The sequence below is a fragment of the Saccopteryx bilineata genome, chromosome 1, assembly GCF_036850765.1.
Source record: "Saccopteryx bilineata isolate mSacBil1 chromosome 1, mSacBil1_pri_phased_curated, whole genome shotgun sequence".
Taxonomy (NCBI): domain Eukaryota; kingdom Metazoa; phylum Chordata; class Mammalia; order Chiroptera; family Emballonuridae; genus Saccopteryx; species Saccopteryx bilineata.
Window position 1 is genome coordinate 207,198,442 of NC_089490.1, and position 19,276 is coordinate 207,217,717.

Genomic DNA, 19,276 nt, shown 5'->3' on the forward strand with positions numbered 1-19,276 from the left:
CAAATACAGGGGACCCTCTGGATCTAATTAAGAGGTTTTTCACCTGCCATCATTCATTCATTCATTCAGTTCACAGACATTTACAGAACACGTGCGATGTGCACGGCACAGTGATAAATACTGTATTACACCAAGGGTTATGCACAATGGGCCGATCATAAAACTCCTCTCTTAATTAATCTAGTCATTTTTAATGATTTAATTCTTTCATTCAAACCAGGCTTTATTAACAAGCAGGCGCTGGGCCGGCCCTGGGGCTGACAAACTGGACTCTCACATGCTCACAACCTAATGAACAAGCAGATACATAAACAAGCAATTACTGTGCAATTGGGGTCCCACCGTACAGGTCTGTAACGGTGTAATGAAGCCCCTGTGTGTGTGTGCACGAGCGTGTGCATGTGTGTGTGCATGAGTGTGTGAACGTGTGTGTGTGTGTGTGTGTGTGTTACTAGAGGGAAGTACGAGCAGAAAGGTCAAAGGAGGTGACGCTTGGGCTGAGTCTAGAAGGACCAGTAAGAGCTCCTAGGAGAGGAGGTTATATCCAGCCCAGGGGGGAAGAGCATCAAGAAGCAGGCATGTCTGGGGACTGCAGGCAGATGAGGCTGTGAAGGTGTGGGGCTCCCTGGAGACGGGATTGCAGAGACAGAGCATGAGAGGATCATGCTGGAGTGTTATTTAGGCCGAACCATAAAAACTTGCCAATATTGAACTATTTTGACTTAGACAATAGCGAGTCGATATGGTTAAATACTATTCCAAGGTGACGTGATAATGATGGAGGAACGTCTCTGAATAACTACATGAAGTGGCATCTGTTACTGTTACTCTCGTGTCCCACCCCCCACCCTGCTCGGAAACCACTTGTCCCCTTGACCAAGACTCTTCCCTCTGTCTGAGGGACATTCCGAGCTCATGTGCAGGTAAGAGGACTTGGCCACCAAAACCAGTGTGAGTGAGAATGGGAAATGAATTCTTGACATGCGAGCCTGTCGTCTCAAGAGGTTTAGGAATAATACTTGTTTGTTGCACGTGTCCCTACTCTGCTCAGATGGTGCGGAGGCCACACGGCGGGAACGCAAGCACACAGGAGACAGGAGGACGAGCAGGCTGGTTTGTGGGAGGTCGTGGGGCTGTGCCAAATTGTGGCGTTCTCTCTAATGTCCAGCTTACTCTCAGATCACCTCTTTGGTGCTAGTCTGAGAACCCTAGGGCAGCGGTTCTCAACCTGTGGGTCGTGACCCCGGTGGGGTCGCCTAAAGCCATCGGAAAATACACAATACATATCAGGTATTTACATTCCGAATCATAACTGTAGCAAAATTACAGCTAAGAAGTAGCCACCAAAATTATTTTTTGGTTTGGGGTATTGCAAGGTCACGGCATTAGAAAGGTTGAGAACCACTGCCCTAGGGCGTCAGTATTTTAACTTTCTTTGTCAGAACAACGTTTGGCTTTGAGTCTTTGCACAAAGCTTGCTGCAAAGGCTGCGGGTTCATCGCTCTTCACCTTGATACCCCTTTGAGGGGTCTTCCCAACATGTCTGTGGTGGGCAAACAGGCCAGCGGTTCAGATGGAGCCTGTGTGTAGGCCTGGCCAGCCCAGCTCCGGCACAAACACGCCCTGCAGGCTGGGGGAGTATGCAGCTGGCCAAAGGCTCCCATTCCCAGTCCCACGGCTGCCGATGCAGGTGGCTCAGGGACTGCTGTCCAGCCCAAAGGGACACCACGCATGACCCAGATGCTCCATCAGAGAAAGCATTCCCTATTGAGAGCCAGTCGCTGTGAGTCCTGCTGTTAATTGGAAAAGACCGTGTCAAATGTCTAACAAAAGTGCTTCACAGTCCCTCTGCACTTGGGCGATTTGTGGAGGAAAAGAAGGTTAATTCTGGTGTCCATCCTCGTGGGGAACACATGCATCTTCTACTGTTCTCATTTATTGCCACAAAACATTTATAAAACATGTAGCCAGTGATAGATAAACAATTCTTGAAAATCTAGTTAAAAGTGACAAAATAGGGCATTCTTGGATTCTAAATATCTTTGAGTAGAAAAATGATCTGTACTTTGAGAGAGAATTGATGTGTTAAAGTATGCTGAAAATGTAAATAATGAAGACTTTTCTAATAAGAGCACTGCCTAAAATTCACCAGAACCTAGAAGAAAGCACATATTCCTTCTCTTCATCCTATATCATTTCCAGTGTATAGTCTAAATGGCAAAACACAAATTCAACTTCCAAGTTATTTTAAGTTTTAAAAAATATTGTATTGAAAGATATTTTTCACCAATGTATTCATTTACTATAAAATTAAACATTATGTACTTATTTTTCTTCTTGCTTTTGAAAATCACTTTTAAAAACAAATATTACAGATTCATTAGTTTAAAAAAAATACTATTGTTGTTAAACATTTGCTTGGGCTTAGTAAATTAAAGGCTGTATCCAGGCTTCTGTTGTTCCTGCAGGAGACTGGTTTAAAACTTGATTCCTACGTGGACCACCCGGTGGAATAACCGTGTTGATAGCCACAGGGTGCGCACCCTACCCCCGGGAAGCAGGCTGTCTGCGGTCACTGGCTCACCATGCATCAGTCAGCAGCGCGTAAGCAGGTGTCCGGCTAGGCCATGAACTTGGCACCTGGCACGGCAGAGGGTCCTGCTCTGCAGCAGTGTCTACGGGAAGGTGCAGAGATGGAAAGTCACATTCTGGGTCTGTTTTCCTGTGAAACTCTGTTTGCTCCCTTTTCCAGCCTCCTCAAAGCTCCCAGTGATAGGAGGGGCCTTTGTCTGGGCCGCACAGCCAGATGGCCTCCTTCCTCTCCCTGGGCACATGAGTGGCGTGTCCCGCTGTCACCTGTGGAGGGGCGCGGCAGCGTGTCACAGACAATTTGACTTTCCTATGCGAAAGCGGCTCCCTAGTCGGCTGTGATGGATTGCTGCTTCTCTCCACACAACAGGCAGGACGGTGACGCCCGGGGGGGGGGGGGGTGAGAATGGCCGAGCTGACGGTGTTCAAGGTCACCTGGCAAAGCCATGATTATTCACACCTGCTCCTGTGCTCCTGCTTACTCTGCGCACAGCTGCAGGGCTGCACCCGCGCGGATTGTGTGCCCTCATAAAGGGACTCATTGTCTCACTCTGCTGCCCCTGACACCCGCAGCTGTCTGTCCTGAGCTGGAGGATGTGTGTCCGCCCAGCGATAGACAGTGAGTCTCCCTTCACTAGCCGCCCTGAGCTGACCAAAGCCTGACGTCTCCAGTCTGAAGAAGTGGAGACCGGTTTCCCCAAATGTAACCTTGCTCCTGAAACGGAGCCTTTTGAACACTGTCATTTCACGACTCAACATGCAAAAGATGAAAATCCAAATTAATTATTTAGTTTCATTTAGAAAAATGATTATGGGTTTTTCTAAAAATTACTGTAAAATTTCCTGGTCTCCATTTAGCTATGAGAAATAAACATCAAAGAATAAGGGAGGAAATTGGAAAGCCTTCAGATAGCACTTCACTAGTTTGATCAATGCCCAACTCACATGAAAAAATCCCTAATTGTGCCCCAAATGTTATTTTATCATTGGTTTATTGTCCCACTTTCAGCTATAAGGCATGCTCAGGGGAAAGCAGCCTCCCCAGACCCTGATATGCGGACAGCTGCCCCTCCCCATTGTGCTAACAAGTGAGCAGCCTTGGGGAGTGTGGGTCCATCGCCTCCTTAAAGAGTGCAGCATGGGGAATCCCTGCTGTGGCCCCTTCCCTGTCTCCTCACTGGTTCTTCCTGAATGTTCTGCAGGACTTTCTCTTTTTTCCTCACACCCATTAGCACTCACACACTTCTGACACCAGAGGTGGGGTTTTGCCCACAACAACCAACTCCCAGAGCAGCCGGACGTCCTGGAATTCATTTCAGTTCTGACACTGTCTACCTGGAGTTAACAGATGCCACAAGGTACGGGGTCCTCTCACAAGCCGGCCCCACTGCAGACGCCAAGACCCAGGTGGCCCTCTGTGCTTCTCACTGAGAGGCTGCCGTCAGGGTTCCCACGGCCCCTCCCTGGGTTTGAGAACATGCTGGAATGGCTGAGGGAAAGTTCTGTTTACTGGCATTTATAAGATGCTTTGATGAAAGCTGTCGATGGACACCCAGAGGAGGAGAAGCGTGGGGCAAGGTCATCTCTTCCTCTGGCAGGTGGTGCTAAAGCCGAGCTTCCACGTCCTTTCCAGGTGTGCCCCTCTCCCAGAAACCCCCGCAGTGCCAGTGCGGCAGCCGTCTGATTTCACAGGGCCTTGTCAGCAGGCCTGGTCCATCAGTAACTCACCTCCAGCCCCTCCCTCCTTCCCCAGAGGGTTGGGGTGGGGCTAAAAGTTCCAAGCTCTAATCTTGTCTTTTTGATGACCAGCCCTGACCCGGGAGTCACCCCGCATCACCCATCAGAACAAAACACACTCTTACCGCCCAGGAAATTCTAAGGGATTGAGGAATCTTATACCAGAAACCAGGGACAGAGACATTTTATTTTTTATTCAATTTTAAAATTTATTTTAATGAGGAGAGAGAGGGAGAAAGACCAAGAGAGAGAGAAAGAGAGAGAGAGAGAGAGAGAGAAGGGGGAGGAGCAGAAAGCATCAACTCCCATATGTGCCTTGACCAGGCAAGCCCAGGGTTTCAAACCAGTGCCCTCAGGATTCTAGGTTGACACTTTATCCACTGCGCCACCACAGGTCAGGCTAGAGACATTTATGCACACATACATATATATGGGATAGTGAGCAGAGTTTTTGCTTTCTATTCAGCTGGAAAACTTTAACTGCTTCAACTATCATTACATTGCTGTTTAAAAAAATGTTTTTTAAACCTTTATCAAATTCAGAGAGTTTTCCTTTATGCTTAGTTTACAAGGAGCTTTTATACCATGAGTTGATTTTTCATTTTAAGTGATTTCTGTATCTTTTGATATTATAATATGATTCCCCCCTTGATTTTGTTAATAAGATGCTTTCCCCCCTCATTTCTTTAATAAACTTGTTAGTTTGGGTTCTTCAAGAAGCAAATACCAAGAAGGGTTTAGACGTACAAGACATTTATTGAGGGAAATGACTAAGAGCTAAGTAGTAGTTGGGGCAGAAGGAAGGTGACTCGCAGGGTCTCACACTGGCATTTAAATGCAGCCATCCATTGATTGATACTCATCAGTTCCTCTCACAAATCACGGGCCAGACCACTCCCCAGCCCCTTGCCCACAGGGATCAGGCTGTGCCAACCGGGAAGGGGAGAACTCGCAGGGTGAGCAGCCCGCGGTTGGTCATGACTTGTTCCGTTTCTCAATGGAAGGTCTTTTCAAAGAAAGACGACGGCATATTTCATTACACTCAGCATGCTGGTTGTTAAAGAAGTAAGAAATGCCCCTTTTTCCAAAGTTGCCAGGGACATCCTTCTGATCAACAGAGTGAATCTGGGGATCAGTCAGGTAGATGAGGCCTTTTCCATCACCTGTCACCCAGCCTGGGTGAGAAATGAGCGTGTCTGAGAATGAAGTCCTCTGTGAGTGTCAATAACACACCTCAGAAAAAACATTTAAGTACTTAAAGAGACACTTAAAACTCGGTCATCCTGCTTTACATCCAATAAACTCCTGCTGAGGGATTTTGTGTGACACACTCCCACTACTTTTTTTTTTTAAGATGAATTGAATATTGGATAAGTAAATTTGTCATATATGACATACCCAAACCACCAATTCTCAAGGAATTAGAGAGCAACAAAATGCAGTTGTATAATTACTAAAACTACAATATTGAATAGTTCTTTCATGATTCACACATTTCTTTGGTGCTTTATTCATTAATTTTTATATTTATTTATTAAAAATTTTTATTTATTGATTTTTTTTTTAGAGAGTGGAGAGAGAGAGAAAAAAAAAATGGAGGAGAGCAGGAAGCATCAACTCATAGTAGTTGCTTCCTGTATGTGCCTTGACCAGGCAAGCCTGGGGATTCAAACCAGCGACCTTGGTGTTACAGGTTGATGCTTTATCCACTGTGCCATCACAGGTCAGGCTTTATATGTATTTGTTTAACAAATATTTATTGAGTGCACATACTATACAAAACACTGTTTTAGACACTGAGAACAGAGCAGCGTCTGTCAAATACCTCTGCACGTGGAGCTAACATTTTTGTCCAGTGGGGGAGATTGATAAGCAAACTAAGTAAGTATAATTGATAGAGTAATGACAAATTCTGTGGGAGAAAACAAGAAGATCTTGGACTACTAAAATAATGATGATAAATCTCATTTATCAAACAAAGTGTAGAGTGTCGGCTAATAATTCTTATAAATAATATACCAAATGACCAGAAACAAAATTAGAATATTAATGCCGACAACGTAAGAGAAGTCAGATTCAAGAACACACAGCTTTCTGTCCCCAGCAGCCCCACTCTCACACTTATAATGAAGGCTAACGGCAGGTGGAAGGGAAACATAGCCAGATCTCCAGGCACTGAAACTCTAGGCCCTCTGTCCCCTGGAGTGACATTTAAAAAGCTGTTAAGGCCTGACCAGGCAGTGGCGCAGTGGATAGAGCATTGCATTGGGATGCGGAGGACCCAGGTTTGAGACCCCGAGGTCGTGAGCTTGAGTGCAGGCTCATCTGGTTTGAGTAAAGCTCACCAGCTTGGACCCAAGGTCACTGGCTTGAGCAAGGGGTCACTCGGTCTGCTGAAGGCCCACGATCAAGGTACATATGAGAAAGCAATCAATGAACAACTAAGGAGACACAATGAAGAATTGATGATTGGTGCTTCTCATCTCTCTCCGTTCCTGTCTGTCTGTCCCTATCTCTCTCTCTCTCTGACTCTCTCTCTGTCTCTGTTAAAAAAAAAGCTGTTAAGGATTTCTTCTAGAATCTAGCCCTGCAGAATGTGAGCCCAATCTTTTCACTGCTTATTGGACATCTTTGAGACTTACAGAAACTTTAGGTAATTATTTTCAGACATTGTTTGCTACACAGGGTCAAGCGGACTAATCCCAGATAGGAACTGAACAGTTTGTCAAAGATTGATTGGAAAATCTAGTCACACAATCTCATATTTACATATAAATAATAATAAAAACAGAAAGTACTTCTCAGTGTCACGTACCTTGTAAATCGATGACAACATCCTTGTGATTGGAAAATCCTCGTAAGAAAAATGGCCGTAAGCCAAGCCATATTTCGTGGCTTTGTACTCTGTTCTCACCACTTTTGTGTTATTTGATAATTTTACAAACTCTCCCAGTATGTAAGGTTCCACACTGACACCTTCTTTTATTATTTTGCCCTCTAAAATCTGAAAAATTGAGATGGAAGCAGTGTCAACATCACGGTGAAGGCAGGGACTGTGGGGACAAGGAGATAGCACTTTGAACCTTGGCTTTGCGACTTAGGAGACTTGTTCCTGCTCTAGGTTTTGATTTCCTTGTTTGCCTGTAAAATGCCTCATGATGTACGGCATATAATAGAACCTAAAATTATTATTCTTTCACTAGAATGCCCACATCAGACTTGAGCTGTGACATGCTACCCTGGGGTGAGCTCGCCAGGCCTGCAGCTAGACCCTGCCGGGGCGTCTGGCTGCAGTCTGAGCTCAAGCTCTCTGTGTCCACTTTAACCTACTGCATAGGATTGTTTCAGGGGGTTAGAGTCAATATAGGTCAAATACCTGGCATGGAGTTTGACATAAAGTGCAAAACAGAAGATAGTTTATTATTGTAAGTAATAAAAACGTCTCTGGGCAAAGCAAAAAACATGCTCAGGTATGAATGAGGATCTTTGGGAAGCAGGGTATTTTTTATTCACAGAAAAGAAAATTCGGTGGGGGTGGGCGCTCGTAAGTATTTGAAGAGATGGTTTTGTAAAGACAGTCTCAATGGTTTCAGCAGACGGAGCTGTAATTCATAGGTAAGAAACCAGAGGAAGGCAGATTTGGGCCAAATCTAAGACCTTCATAACAGAATTATTTGAAAGTGGAAACTTTTTCTCACTACAGGTGTCTGAGCTGTGGCTCAGCACTCACTGGTCGCAGGGCCAGCGACCCCAAGTGCAGACGGGACCCACGCACTGTGTTAACAGGGTGACCGCATCATATGTGGTCTCAGAGGCAGAGACCAGTCCAGGAAAGTGTGTTGAGTGGCACCTGACAGCGGTGCCAGACACCAGGACCACAGGTGCCCGTGTGACCTTGCACACTCGGGACAGAGGGCCATGTTTCTTACTTACCCATCCACATGGATAAAGTGTAGAAGGAGGCTGATACTGAATTGACTGCATGTCCCCAGAGTGATGGTGGAGGGATGGGAGTAGGTCAGCACAGAAATCGAACCTGATATGTCTTTCTGGATCTGTCATAACCTTGCTTTCTTTCATCTTACCAGCAGTATTGCCGATGGAATGTAGAATATCTGTGTTGGGATCTTTTGCTCATAAAGCTTCTTGTTAAATTCTGTTACGTAGTGCTGGGCTGTCATCTGACGCTCCACGTCAGAGAAGTGCAGCCACAGACCCTTCGGCTCTTTATACTCCTTCCCGACGTATCTGCAAATAAACAAAACCACCGAGATGGCCCCTTCCCCAAGGACTTAGCCCTCCTGACTCCCCCTTCCACACGGTGATCTCGGAACTGTCTCCCTTCCTGTGCCACTTCCGACACTGGCTGGCCCTGCACCTTACCCTCTGTGCCGGGGTCATCAGGCTCCTGTTCACTTACACACCGGGGCGTGCTTCACCTCTTTCCGCAGAGGTAGCAAGCTTAGCTAATAGAATAGGCCAAATAGAAGGTAGGATTAGTGAAATAGAAGACAAGCAACTTGAGGCACAACAGAGAGAAGAAGAAAGAGACTCAAAAATTTTAAAAAAATGAGAAAGCCCTACTGGAATTGTCTGACTCCATCAAAAAGAATAACATAAGAATAAAAGGTATATCAGAGGGAGAAGAGAGAGAAAATGGAATGGAGAACATATTCAAACAAATAATAGATGAGAACTTCCCAAGCCTGTGGAAAGAACTAAAGCCTTAAATTCAAGAAGCAAACAGAACTCTGAGTTTTCTTAACCCCACAAACCTACTCCAAGGCACATCATAATGAAATTGGCACAAACGAACGACAAAGAAAAAATTTTCAAGGCAGCCAGGGAAAAGAAGAATACAACATATAAAGGAAGGCCCATTAGATTATCATCAGATTTTTCAAAAGAAACTCTATAAGCTAGAAGAGAGTGGACCCCAATATTTAAAGCCCTGAAAGAGAGGAACTTTCAGCCAAGAATACTATACCCATCAAAGCTATCCTTCAAATATGAAGGAGAAATAAAAACATTCACAGATACAGAAAAGATGAGGGAATTTATCATCAGAAACCCCCCACTCCAGGAATTACTAAAGGAGGTTTTCCAACCAGATACAAAGAACAAAACAAAACAAAACCACAAGTGAAAGCTCCACCAAGAAAACAATAAAACCAAATTTAAACTGTGACAACAAAAACAAAAAAAAAAGGGGGGGAGAGGACTGAAATTAACAGTAGCAAAGAACGATGGAGTACAGAAGTACAAGATAATGCATTACAATGAACAGGGTAGGAACCCTTTTCATTACTTAATGGTAACCACCCTTGAAAAAACCACCACAAAAGCACATGATTTAAAAAAGCAACAGAGGAAAGAAGTATGGAATACAACCAAACAAAAACAAAGGATAGAAAAACAAAAGAGAAGAATCAAACAAGACACAAAACTAACAGAAAGCAATTTATAAAATGGCAATAAGGAACCCACAAGTGTCAATAATTAGACTAAATGTAAACACATTAAACTCACCAATAAAAAGGCACAGAGTAGCAGAATGGATTAAAAAAGAAAATCCAACTCTATGCTGCCTACAAGAAACTCATCTAAGCAACAAGGATAAAAACAAATTCAAAGTGAAAGGCTGGAAAACAATACTCCAAGCAAATAACATATAAAATAGCAGGCATAGGAATACTCATATCTGATAATGCTGACTACAAGACAGCAAAAGTACTCAGAGACAAAAATGGTCGTTTCATAATGATTAAGGGGACATTGAATCAAGAAGACATAACAATTCTTAATATATATGCACCAAACCAAAGAGCACCAAAATATATAAGACAGCTACTTATTGACCTTAAAACAAAAACTGACAAAAATACAATCATACTTGGAGACCTCAATACACCACTGACGGCTCTAGATCGGTCATCCAAACAGAGAATCAATAAAGATATATTGGCCTTAAACAAAACACTAGAGCACCTGGATATGATAGACATCTACAGGACATTTCATCCCAAAGTGACAGAGTATACATTTTTCTCCAGTGTACATGGATTATTCTCAAGATTGACCATATGTTGGGCCACAAAAATAACATCAGCAAATTCAGAAAAATCGAAGTTGTACCAAGCATATTTTCTGATCATAAAGCCTTGAAACTAGAATTCAACTGCAAAAAAGAGAAAAAAACCCCCACAAAAATGTGGAAACTAAACAACATACTTTTAAAAAATGAATGGGTCAAAGAAGAAATAAGCGCAGAGATCAAAAGATATATACAGACAAATGAAAATGACAATACAACATATCAGAATCTATGGGATGCAGCAAAAGCAGTGATAAGAGGGAAGTTTATATCACTTCAGGCCTTTATGAACAATCAAGAGAGAGCCCAAGTTAACCACTTAACTTCACACCTTAAGGAACTGGAAAAAGAAGAACAAACAAACAACCCAAAACCAGCTGAAGAAAGGAGATAATAAAAATCAGAGCAGAAATAAATGAAATAGAGAACAGAAAAACTATAGAAAAAGTTAATAGAACAAGGAGCTGGTTCTTTGAAATGATCAACAAAATTGACAAACCCTTGGCAAGAATTACCAAGGAAAAAAGAGAAAGAACTCATATAAACAAAATCCAAAATGAAAGAGGAGAAATCACCACGGATATCATAGATATACAAAGAATTATTGTAGAATATTATGAAAAACTTTATGCCACTAAATTCAACAATCTAGAAGAAATGGATAAATTCCTAGAACAAAACAACCTTCCTAGACTAAGCCAAAAATAAGCAGAAAGCTTAAACAGACCAATTAGTAGGGAAGAAATAGAAACAACTATTTAAAACGTCCCCAAAAATAAAAGTCCAGGCCCCGACGGTTATACTAGTGAATTCTATCAAACATTCAAAGAAGACTTGGTTCCTATTCTACTCAAAGTCTTCCAAAAAATTGAAGAAGAAGCAATACCTCCAAACACATTTTATGAGGCCAACATAACCCTCATACCGAAACCAGGCAAGGACAGCACAAAAAAAGAAAATTACAGACCAATATCTCTAATGAATACAGATGATAAAATACTAAACAAAATACTAGCAAATCGAATACAACAACATATTAAAAAAATAATACATCACAATCAAGTGGGATTCATCCCAGAATCTCAAGGATGGTTCAACATACGTAAAACAGTTAACGTAATATACCATATCAACAAAACAAAGAACAAAAACCACATGATCTTATCAATAGATGCAGAAAAGGCATTCAATAAAATACAACACAATTTTATGTTTAAGACTCTCATCAAAATGTGTATAGAAGGAAAATATCTCAACATGATAAAGGCCATATATTATAAACCATCAGCTAACATCATAGTAAATGGCACAAAACTGAAGGCTTTCCCCCTTAAGTCAGGAACAAGACAGGGTTGTCCACTCTCTCCACTCTTATTTAATGTGGTGCTAGAGGTTCTAGCCAGAGCAATCAGACAAGACAAAGAAATAAAAGGCATCCATATCGGAAAAGAAGAAGTAAAGGTATCACTTTTTACAGATGACATGATTCTATACATTGAAAACCCCAAAGAATCTACAAAAAGACTACTAGAAACAATAAGCCAATACAGTAAGGTCGCAGGATACAAAATTAACATACAAAAGTCCATAGCCTTTCTATATGCCAACAATGAAACACTTGAGAACGAACTAAAAAAAATAATCCCTTTCACGATTGCAACAACAACAACAACAAAAAATACCTAGGAATAAACATAACAAAGAATGTAAAGGACCTATATAATGAAAACTACAAAGCATTGTTAAGGGAAATCGAAAAAGATACAATGAGATGGAAGAATATTCCTTGTTCTTGGATAGGAAGAATAAATATAATCAAGATGGCCATATTACCCAAAGCAATATACAAATTTATTGCAATTCCCATCAAAATTTCAATGACATTTTTAAAAGAAATGGAACAAAAAATCATCAGATTTATATGGAACTACAAAAAAACCCCGAATAGCCAAAGCAATCCTAAGGAAAAAGAATGAAGCTGGGGGCATTACAATACCTGACTTCAAACTATATTATAGAGCCATGACAATCAAAACAGCATGGTATTGGCAGAAAAATAGACACTCAGACCAATGGAACAGAATAGAAAGTCCAGAAATAAAACCACATATATATGGTCAAATAATTTTCGATAAAGGGGCCAACAACACATAATGGAGAAAAGAAAGCCTCTTCAACAAATGGTGCTGGGAAAACTGGAAAGCTACCTGCAAAAGAATGAAACTCAACTACAGTTTGTCCCCTTGTACTAAAATTAATTCAAAATGGATCAAAGACCTAAATATAAGACCTGAGACAATAAAGTATATAGAAGAAGACATAGGTTCTAAACTCATGGACCTTGGTTTTAAAGAGCATTTTATGAATTTGACCCCAAAGGCAAGGGAAGTGAAGGCAAAAATAAATGAATGGGACTACATCAGACTAAAATGTTTTTGCTCAGCAAGAGAAACTGACAACAAAATAAATAGATAGCCAACTAAATAGGAAGTGATATTTTCAAACAACAGATCAGATAAGGGCCTAATATCCAAAATATACAAAGAACTCATAAAACTCAACAACAAACAAACAATCCGATAAAAAGAATGGGAAGAGGACATGAACAGACACTTCTCCCAGGAAGAAATACAAATGGTCAACAGATACATGAAAAGATGCTCATCTTCATTAGTTATTAGAGAAATGCAAATCAAAACTGCAACGAGATACCACCTCACACCTGTTAGATTAGCTATTATCAACAAGACAGGTAATAGCAAATGTTGGAGAGGCTGTGGAGAAAAAGGAACCCTCATTCACTGTTGGTGGGAATGTAAAATAGTACAACCATTATGGAAGAAAGTATGGTGGTTCCTCAAAAAACTGAAAATAGAACTACCTTATGACCCAGCAATCCCTCTACTGGGTATATACCCCCAAAACTCAGAAACATTGATACGTAAAGACACATGCAGCCCCATGTTCATTGCAGCATTGTTCACAGTGGCCAAGACATGGAAACAACCAAAAAGCCCTTCAATAGAAGACTGGATAAAGAAGATGTGGCACATATACACTATGGAATACTACTCAGCCATAAGAATGATGATATCAGATCATTTACAACAAAATGGTGGGATCTTGATAACATTATACGGAGCGAAATAAGTCAGAAAAAGCCAAGAACTGCATTATTCCATACGTAGGTGGGACATAAAAACGAGACTAATAGACATTGATAAGAGTATGGTGGTTACGGGTGGGGGGGGGGAGGGCAAGGGGGAGGGGGAGGGGCACAAAAAAAAACTAGATAGAAGGTAACGGAGGACAATCTGACTTTGGGTGATGGGTATACAACATAATTGATTGACAAGATAACCTGGACATGTTTTCTTTGAACTTATGTACCCTGATTTATTGATGTCACCCTAGTAAAATTAATAAAAAAAGAAAAAAAGAAAAAAGAAAAAGAAAACAGAGGACAAGGGGGTTGACTGCAGTTAGCACAGGGGAAAACTAGCCCTTTTCACATTAGTGACATCTGTGTGTTTAAGCAGTACCTCCCCAGAATTTCTTCTTGATGAAGATGATGAACCCAAAAAGCATTTCTTTGTCTGCCTCTCTTCTTCACACTCAGGTAGTCCCCCAAGTATGCCACAGTCTCCTGGGCCGTCCACAACTCAGATTTCTTAGAATATTTCAACAAAAGGGCACCTGTGGAAACAGGTAAGATGATCGTGGCTCTCACTTCCCAAAGGCCGTCACCATTCACCACGAATGATGAAGCGAACAGGCCCTCATCCCGCTCACCTGAAATCTTCAACTTCTCCGTGCATCTCTAAATGTCAGCCTCCTCCATGGCTGCTAATAAAATGTTAGCCCAGCAATAAACAAGCTTTACAAATAAAATGAAGACCAGTCTTTGATTCACAGAATCTCTTGTTTATAACGGAGATGCTAAAGCCAGGGTTCTGGTCTGAAAGGGAGGAAAATAAAGGGTCTTTTAAATGGCAGGAGCCCAGAGACCATCTTGGAATGTGCGCTACTTGTGTGCATCTTCTTCTGACTACCTGGGGGCTCCAGGGAACAGAGGCTGCTACCTGTGCCAAGTGATGTGGACAGAAATAAGTCAAAATGTTACCTCAGAGGTTCCTGGAAACTCCAGGGATCCTAAATTGCATATTACAGCACACCCTAATTTTCTCTTCCTTCTGTTGTTTAAGTTGGAAAAATCCAGAAATTACTTGAGAAATATAGCTACTGTGCAGAGATGTAAAACTCAACTGAAAAAGGAAAAGACAGGAAAAAATAAGGACCATCTTCACTTTGAAGAACAGAAGAACAGAGCCAGCAAGAAAGCATCTCCTGGAGGAGAAAGTCTGATGTGAACCCTGAGGAAGTGCAGCCTCTGGGATACTGTATGATGTCACTTTTATGTGCAATGAAGGAAAGAGATATCAGACTTGTGGTTACCAGAGGTGAGAGGCTGTGATGAGGACTAGCGGACGATGATCAGAAGCTAAAAACTCCAGTTTAGGATAAGTCTGCCCTAGCTGGGTGGCCCAGTGGATCAAGTGTCATCCTTGTGCAACATGGTCACGGGTTCAATCCTCAGTCAGGGCACAAACGAGAAGCAATCAATGAATACACAACTAAGTGGAATGAGTTGATGCTTCTCTTTCTCTCTCAAGTCAATTGGAAAACATTTTAAAAACATAAAGGAGTGCTAGGAATGTCACATACAACATGCTGACTCAGCGGACACTGCTATAGGAGACACAGGGAGGTTGTTAAGAGGAAACCTTGACTTCTCATCACAAGAAGAAATTCTTTTTCTTTTTTCTTTGGTCTTTCTTTCCTTTTCACTGTGTCTACATGAGAGGATGGATGTTAGTGAACCTACTGTAATCATTTCATGATCAAACCTGGGACATCCATACACTGGGTGGACACTATCCACTGAACCAATGGGCCAGGGCAAGAACCTTGTTTTGTTCTCTTCCTGCATCTGCACCACTTCTAAGCTGGACTGGATGAATGTCCTGCTGGGCAACCCCACCTCAGCTCCCCACTGCAGGATATGACCTCGGGCTGCTCCTTAAGCAAGAAGCAGTTGCAGTTTGCTGCAGTGGGCGCCCCTGACCAACGCCCTGGCTGGCAGACACTTCTCTGTGGATAGGTGTAAAAGTCTCTGCCTACTAGAGAGCAGCTGTGTGACCTAGTCATACTCTGTGCCCATCAAGCTGAGTGGAGAAACAGCTCCTCTCCTAACAAGTGAGCGAGATGGACACCGAGAGGAATGGCATCGAGCCTCCTGGAGGCTGACGACTGTTCTGTAGCCCACTAAGGCTCCTGTCTCCTGACTGCCTTGTGTGTCCTTACAGCAGGCCTGCAAATGAGGTGGCCTGAGTGAGCCTCTAATCCTTGGAACCCTTGGAGTCCCTTACGCCGAGTGAGAGGGCCCCTGCAGGGCCCATTTCTCTGGACGTTCACGAAGCATGACAGGGTCTCTGTCTCTCTGGAGCGTGAAGTGATGTCTGTGAGCCTGCCAGGGGCACCAGACGTGCACATGCCCCCTGACGCACCTGCTGGAGGCGTGGTACTCACTGTGCGCGTGGTGGAGCTGGTTGGGCTTGAACACCCCCGTGCTCTCCAGCCTCCGGAGCAGCCAGTCATGCGTTACCCCTGCCAGGAGGCTCTCGAGATCCTCAGGCTGCAAGGTGTGAGCCTCCAGAGTCTCCTGTCTCATTGTTCCTGCCAAGGAAATGAAAGAGCTCCCGCTAGAGTTCAGGTAGGACCACGGGTTGCCCGCTTCCAAGGACCCCCTGGAAAATGCTGGAGATTGCCACCAGCACACCGAGGGTGAGCTGGAGTTCTGGCTGTGGTTGAGCACGTTTCCAGCACCATCTCCTTCCTCAGTGGTCGTGCAGTCCTCGTGGCTCCCAGAAGTGTGGGGGGCCCCCGTGCCCTGGCCACACGGCTGCCTTGGAGTGCACGGCCAGTGACGGCCACGTCCCCCTGAAGGGTCGAGCAGCTGGCCCTCCTCGTCTACTGTGGAGGCATCAGGGTCCACGTCCTGCTCTTGGACTGAGCCACTGCTTTGTCTTGGGTCGGAATTTTGAACAGGCCCAAGAGGAGCGACAAAGTGACCTGTCATTGTGGGACTTCTGCCCAGAGAATCGCCTGTGACCCTGTGAGAGGGCAAGGGCGTGTTCTCTGTGCTGTCTGCTGCTTCTCCTCCTGTGTCCACCCAGCAGGGGCTCCCTGTAAATGCAGGGTCTATGCCTCCAGGGAGGTCTTCTCCCTCCTCTTCTCCAGACCTGGTTTTGGCATCACAGCTGATTTCTGGAAACTCATCAATTATTTCAAAGGTTTCTTCTTTTTGGATTGAAGGAACTATGGCCACGTTCTTCGGCCAACCAGAATCCAAAGACCAAGAAGTAGAACCAAATGAGGGTCTGGGGTGACCAGGAGCATTTCTGGACCCTGTGGTTCTGACTTCATGTATTTCTTCCGGACCTCGCTCCAACAGCCCCGCACCGGAGTCCCGGAAGGCACCTGCGGTATTCTGAGGTGGGGAGGCTGTCCAGGGCCTGTGACTCGCAGGCGACTCTGAGGTGTTGTCCTCGGACACAGGGAAGGAAACCGCATGGTGCCCTGCAGACGCTGAGCACACGGTGGTGTTTGTCCCAGGGCTCTCCCGCTCGCCAGCCCGGGCCGGGGTGCCCTGAGCACCCATGAGAGGTCCTCTGCAGGGCTCCTTTCTGGAAAACCAGGTGTCAGCGTGGTTGCTCACCTCCTCCCAGGTCGAGGAGCTGCCCCCTGACAACCAGCTCCAAGAACTGGAGCTCTGGCTGTCACTCAGAGCCCAGCTCCCCAGGGCTTCCCCGCTGCCACTGTGGCCTGGGGGCTCAGCCTCAGTCTCCACGTCTGGACCCACAGGCACTCAGAAAGCGTCAGAACGGGTCCTGTTTCTTCTTCCGGCCCTCCCCAGGGCTTCCGGCCCATGGTGAGCTGAGTGGGAGGAAGACACTCGCATGCCTTCCTGAAAACGCGGTCTATCTTCCATGCTCATGGTATCAAGGCTTCTCGTGTCTGTTTTCAGCGCAGTGATGCAGGCTCCCGTGTGCATGTCTTTCTGGTTATTTTTGTTGTTTTTACAAGTGCTTTCAAACACTTTGCACACCGAAGTGTGGTGCTGGGAATGGGCTTCCAGGAGTTTCTGGAAATCCACGTTTCCATGCAAGATGAGTTTGTCCAGCCCACACTTGAAACCCTCTGGGACGTAAGTCCCATCCTCTGAACTTGGAAAGCTCTGAATCTGCAAGTGGTCATTCACCTGGGCGACAATGTGCATGATCTCCCGAGAGAGGGCGGCTCTCTCCTGGTCGCCAGAGGAGGCGCTGAAGGTGTGCAGCTTCCCCATGGCCTCGGTGCAGAGCTGACAGGCTGCACAGACAGCTCCCGTCTCCACGCGCAGCCTGCGGTGCACCGTGGCCAAACCCAGTGCGGCCCTGAGGAGGCTGAGGAGCTCCTGTCTCCCCGGGACGGGCCCGTCTTGCCTCCTGGTGAGGAGGGCGACTTCAAAGGCCTCCTTGGCCTCACACAGATGTGCGGTTTTCGCTCCTGGGGGACAGTCATGGCTGCCGATGTACGACAGCAGGCATGCGCCGCGGATACTCTGAGAAAAACACCAAATGCCAGGTTAGATATCAAATTGAAAACCGAGGTGAAACAGGAATACTTTTCTTTTTTAGGAAACCTTGATTTCCAGAGGACAGTCGTTAGAAATATCATGGAAAAATAAACACGAATGGTTTAGGACGGCAAGCACGTGCCACGAATACTCTGAGAAAACTACACAAACACTGAGTTAAGAACCTGAGCTCGCCTGACCAGGCGGTGGTGCAGTGGATAGAGTGTTGGACTGGGACACAGAGGACACAGGTTCTAAACCTCAAGGTCTCAGGCTTGAGCAAGGGGTCACTCGCTCTGCTGTAGCCCCCCCCCCCCCGGGTCAGGGCACATATGAGAAAGCAATCAATGAACTACTGAGGAGCTGCAGGAAGAGCTGATGTTTCTTATCTCTCTCCCCTCCTGTCTCTCCCCTCCTGTCTGTCCCTCCCACTTTCTCTCTCTCTCTGTCTCTCTCTGTCTCTGTCACACACACAGACACACATACACCTGAGGTCCTTCTGTTAAGTGAGGAGGAGGGTCAGGAGATGTGAGGCTGGTGAGAACCACCACACATCCTACTGCAGCCTCCAGACTTCTGGTTAAAAGAGTCTACACATGGGACGTGGACATGTAAGTTTCTCTGTGCAAATTAGGTCGCTTTATATAAACACATTTTTCATTCAATAATAGTTAAAACAATAGACAAGTGACTTCCAAACTCTCTGTGCATTTGAGTCATCTATGCAGTATTTCAAAGTTAAAGGTTTCTGGGAACCAACCAGGCTCCTGGGTGATTCTGAAGTGCGGGGGACACTGCCCTGGATCAGATGACATCCATTGCTCTGGCTGAAGTCACGGAGCTCCCACCATGATGTCCCTACTCTGCCCCATAAACCTCCCGCACATGATGTCTGATCACGTTATCTGACCATGACCTTCCTTCCCATGCCCTCTGTTACCACTGCCGTGAGTACGAAGGGGGGCGTGTAGGGACTGAAGGCAGCTGCCAGCTTGCAGGCTTCTGTGGCTGACAGCAGGCGGTGGTCGCAGTCTTGCAGCAGGCCCTGGGAGAGAACAGGAGGCCACGGGAAGTGTCCACGGGTAGTGTCCACACCGTTCATCTATCAGCATGAGACAGGCTGTGAGATTCCTTGGCTTCACTTTCTGATTCCCAGGAATGCCCTGACCCCCATCACA

At 44.8% G+C, this 19,276-nt stretch overlaps 1 protein-coding gene across 1 annotated transcript in view; it reads right to left on the minus strand.

Moving 5' to 3' along the window:
* Positions 1–5,301: 5,301 nt before the first annotated feature.
* Positions 5,302–19,276, minus strand: part of ALPK1 (alpha kinase 1) — a 74,990-nt gene continuing 61,015 nt past the window's right edge. Inside the window, 7 exon segments of the mRNA XM_066252708.1 lie at positions 5,302–5,501; positions 7,142–7,178; positions 7,181–7,330; positions 8,412–8,574; positions 13,963–14,116; positions 16,010–18,083; positions 19,039–19,143. Coding sequence (XP_066108805.1) covers positions 5,302–5,501; positions 7,142–7,178; positions 7,181–7,330; positions 8,412–8,574; positions 13,963–14,116; positions 16,010–18,083; positions 19,039–19,143 — 2,883 coding nt within the window.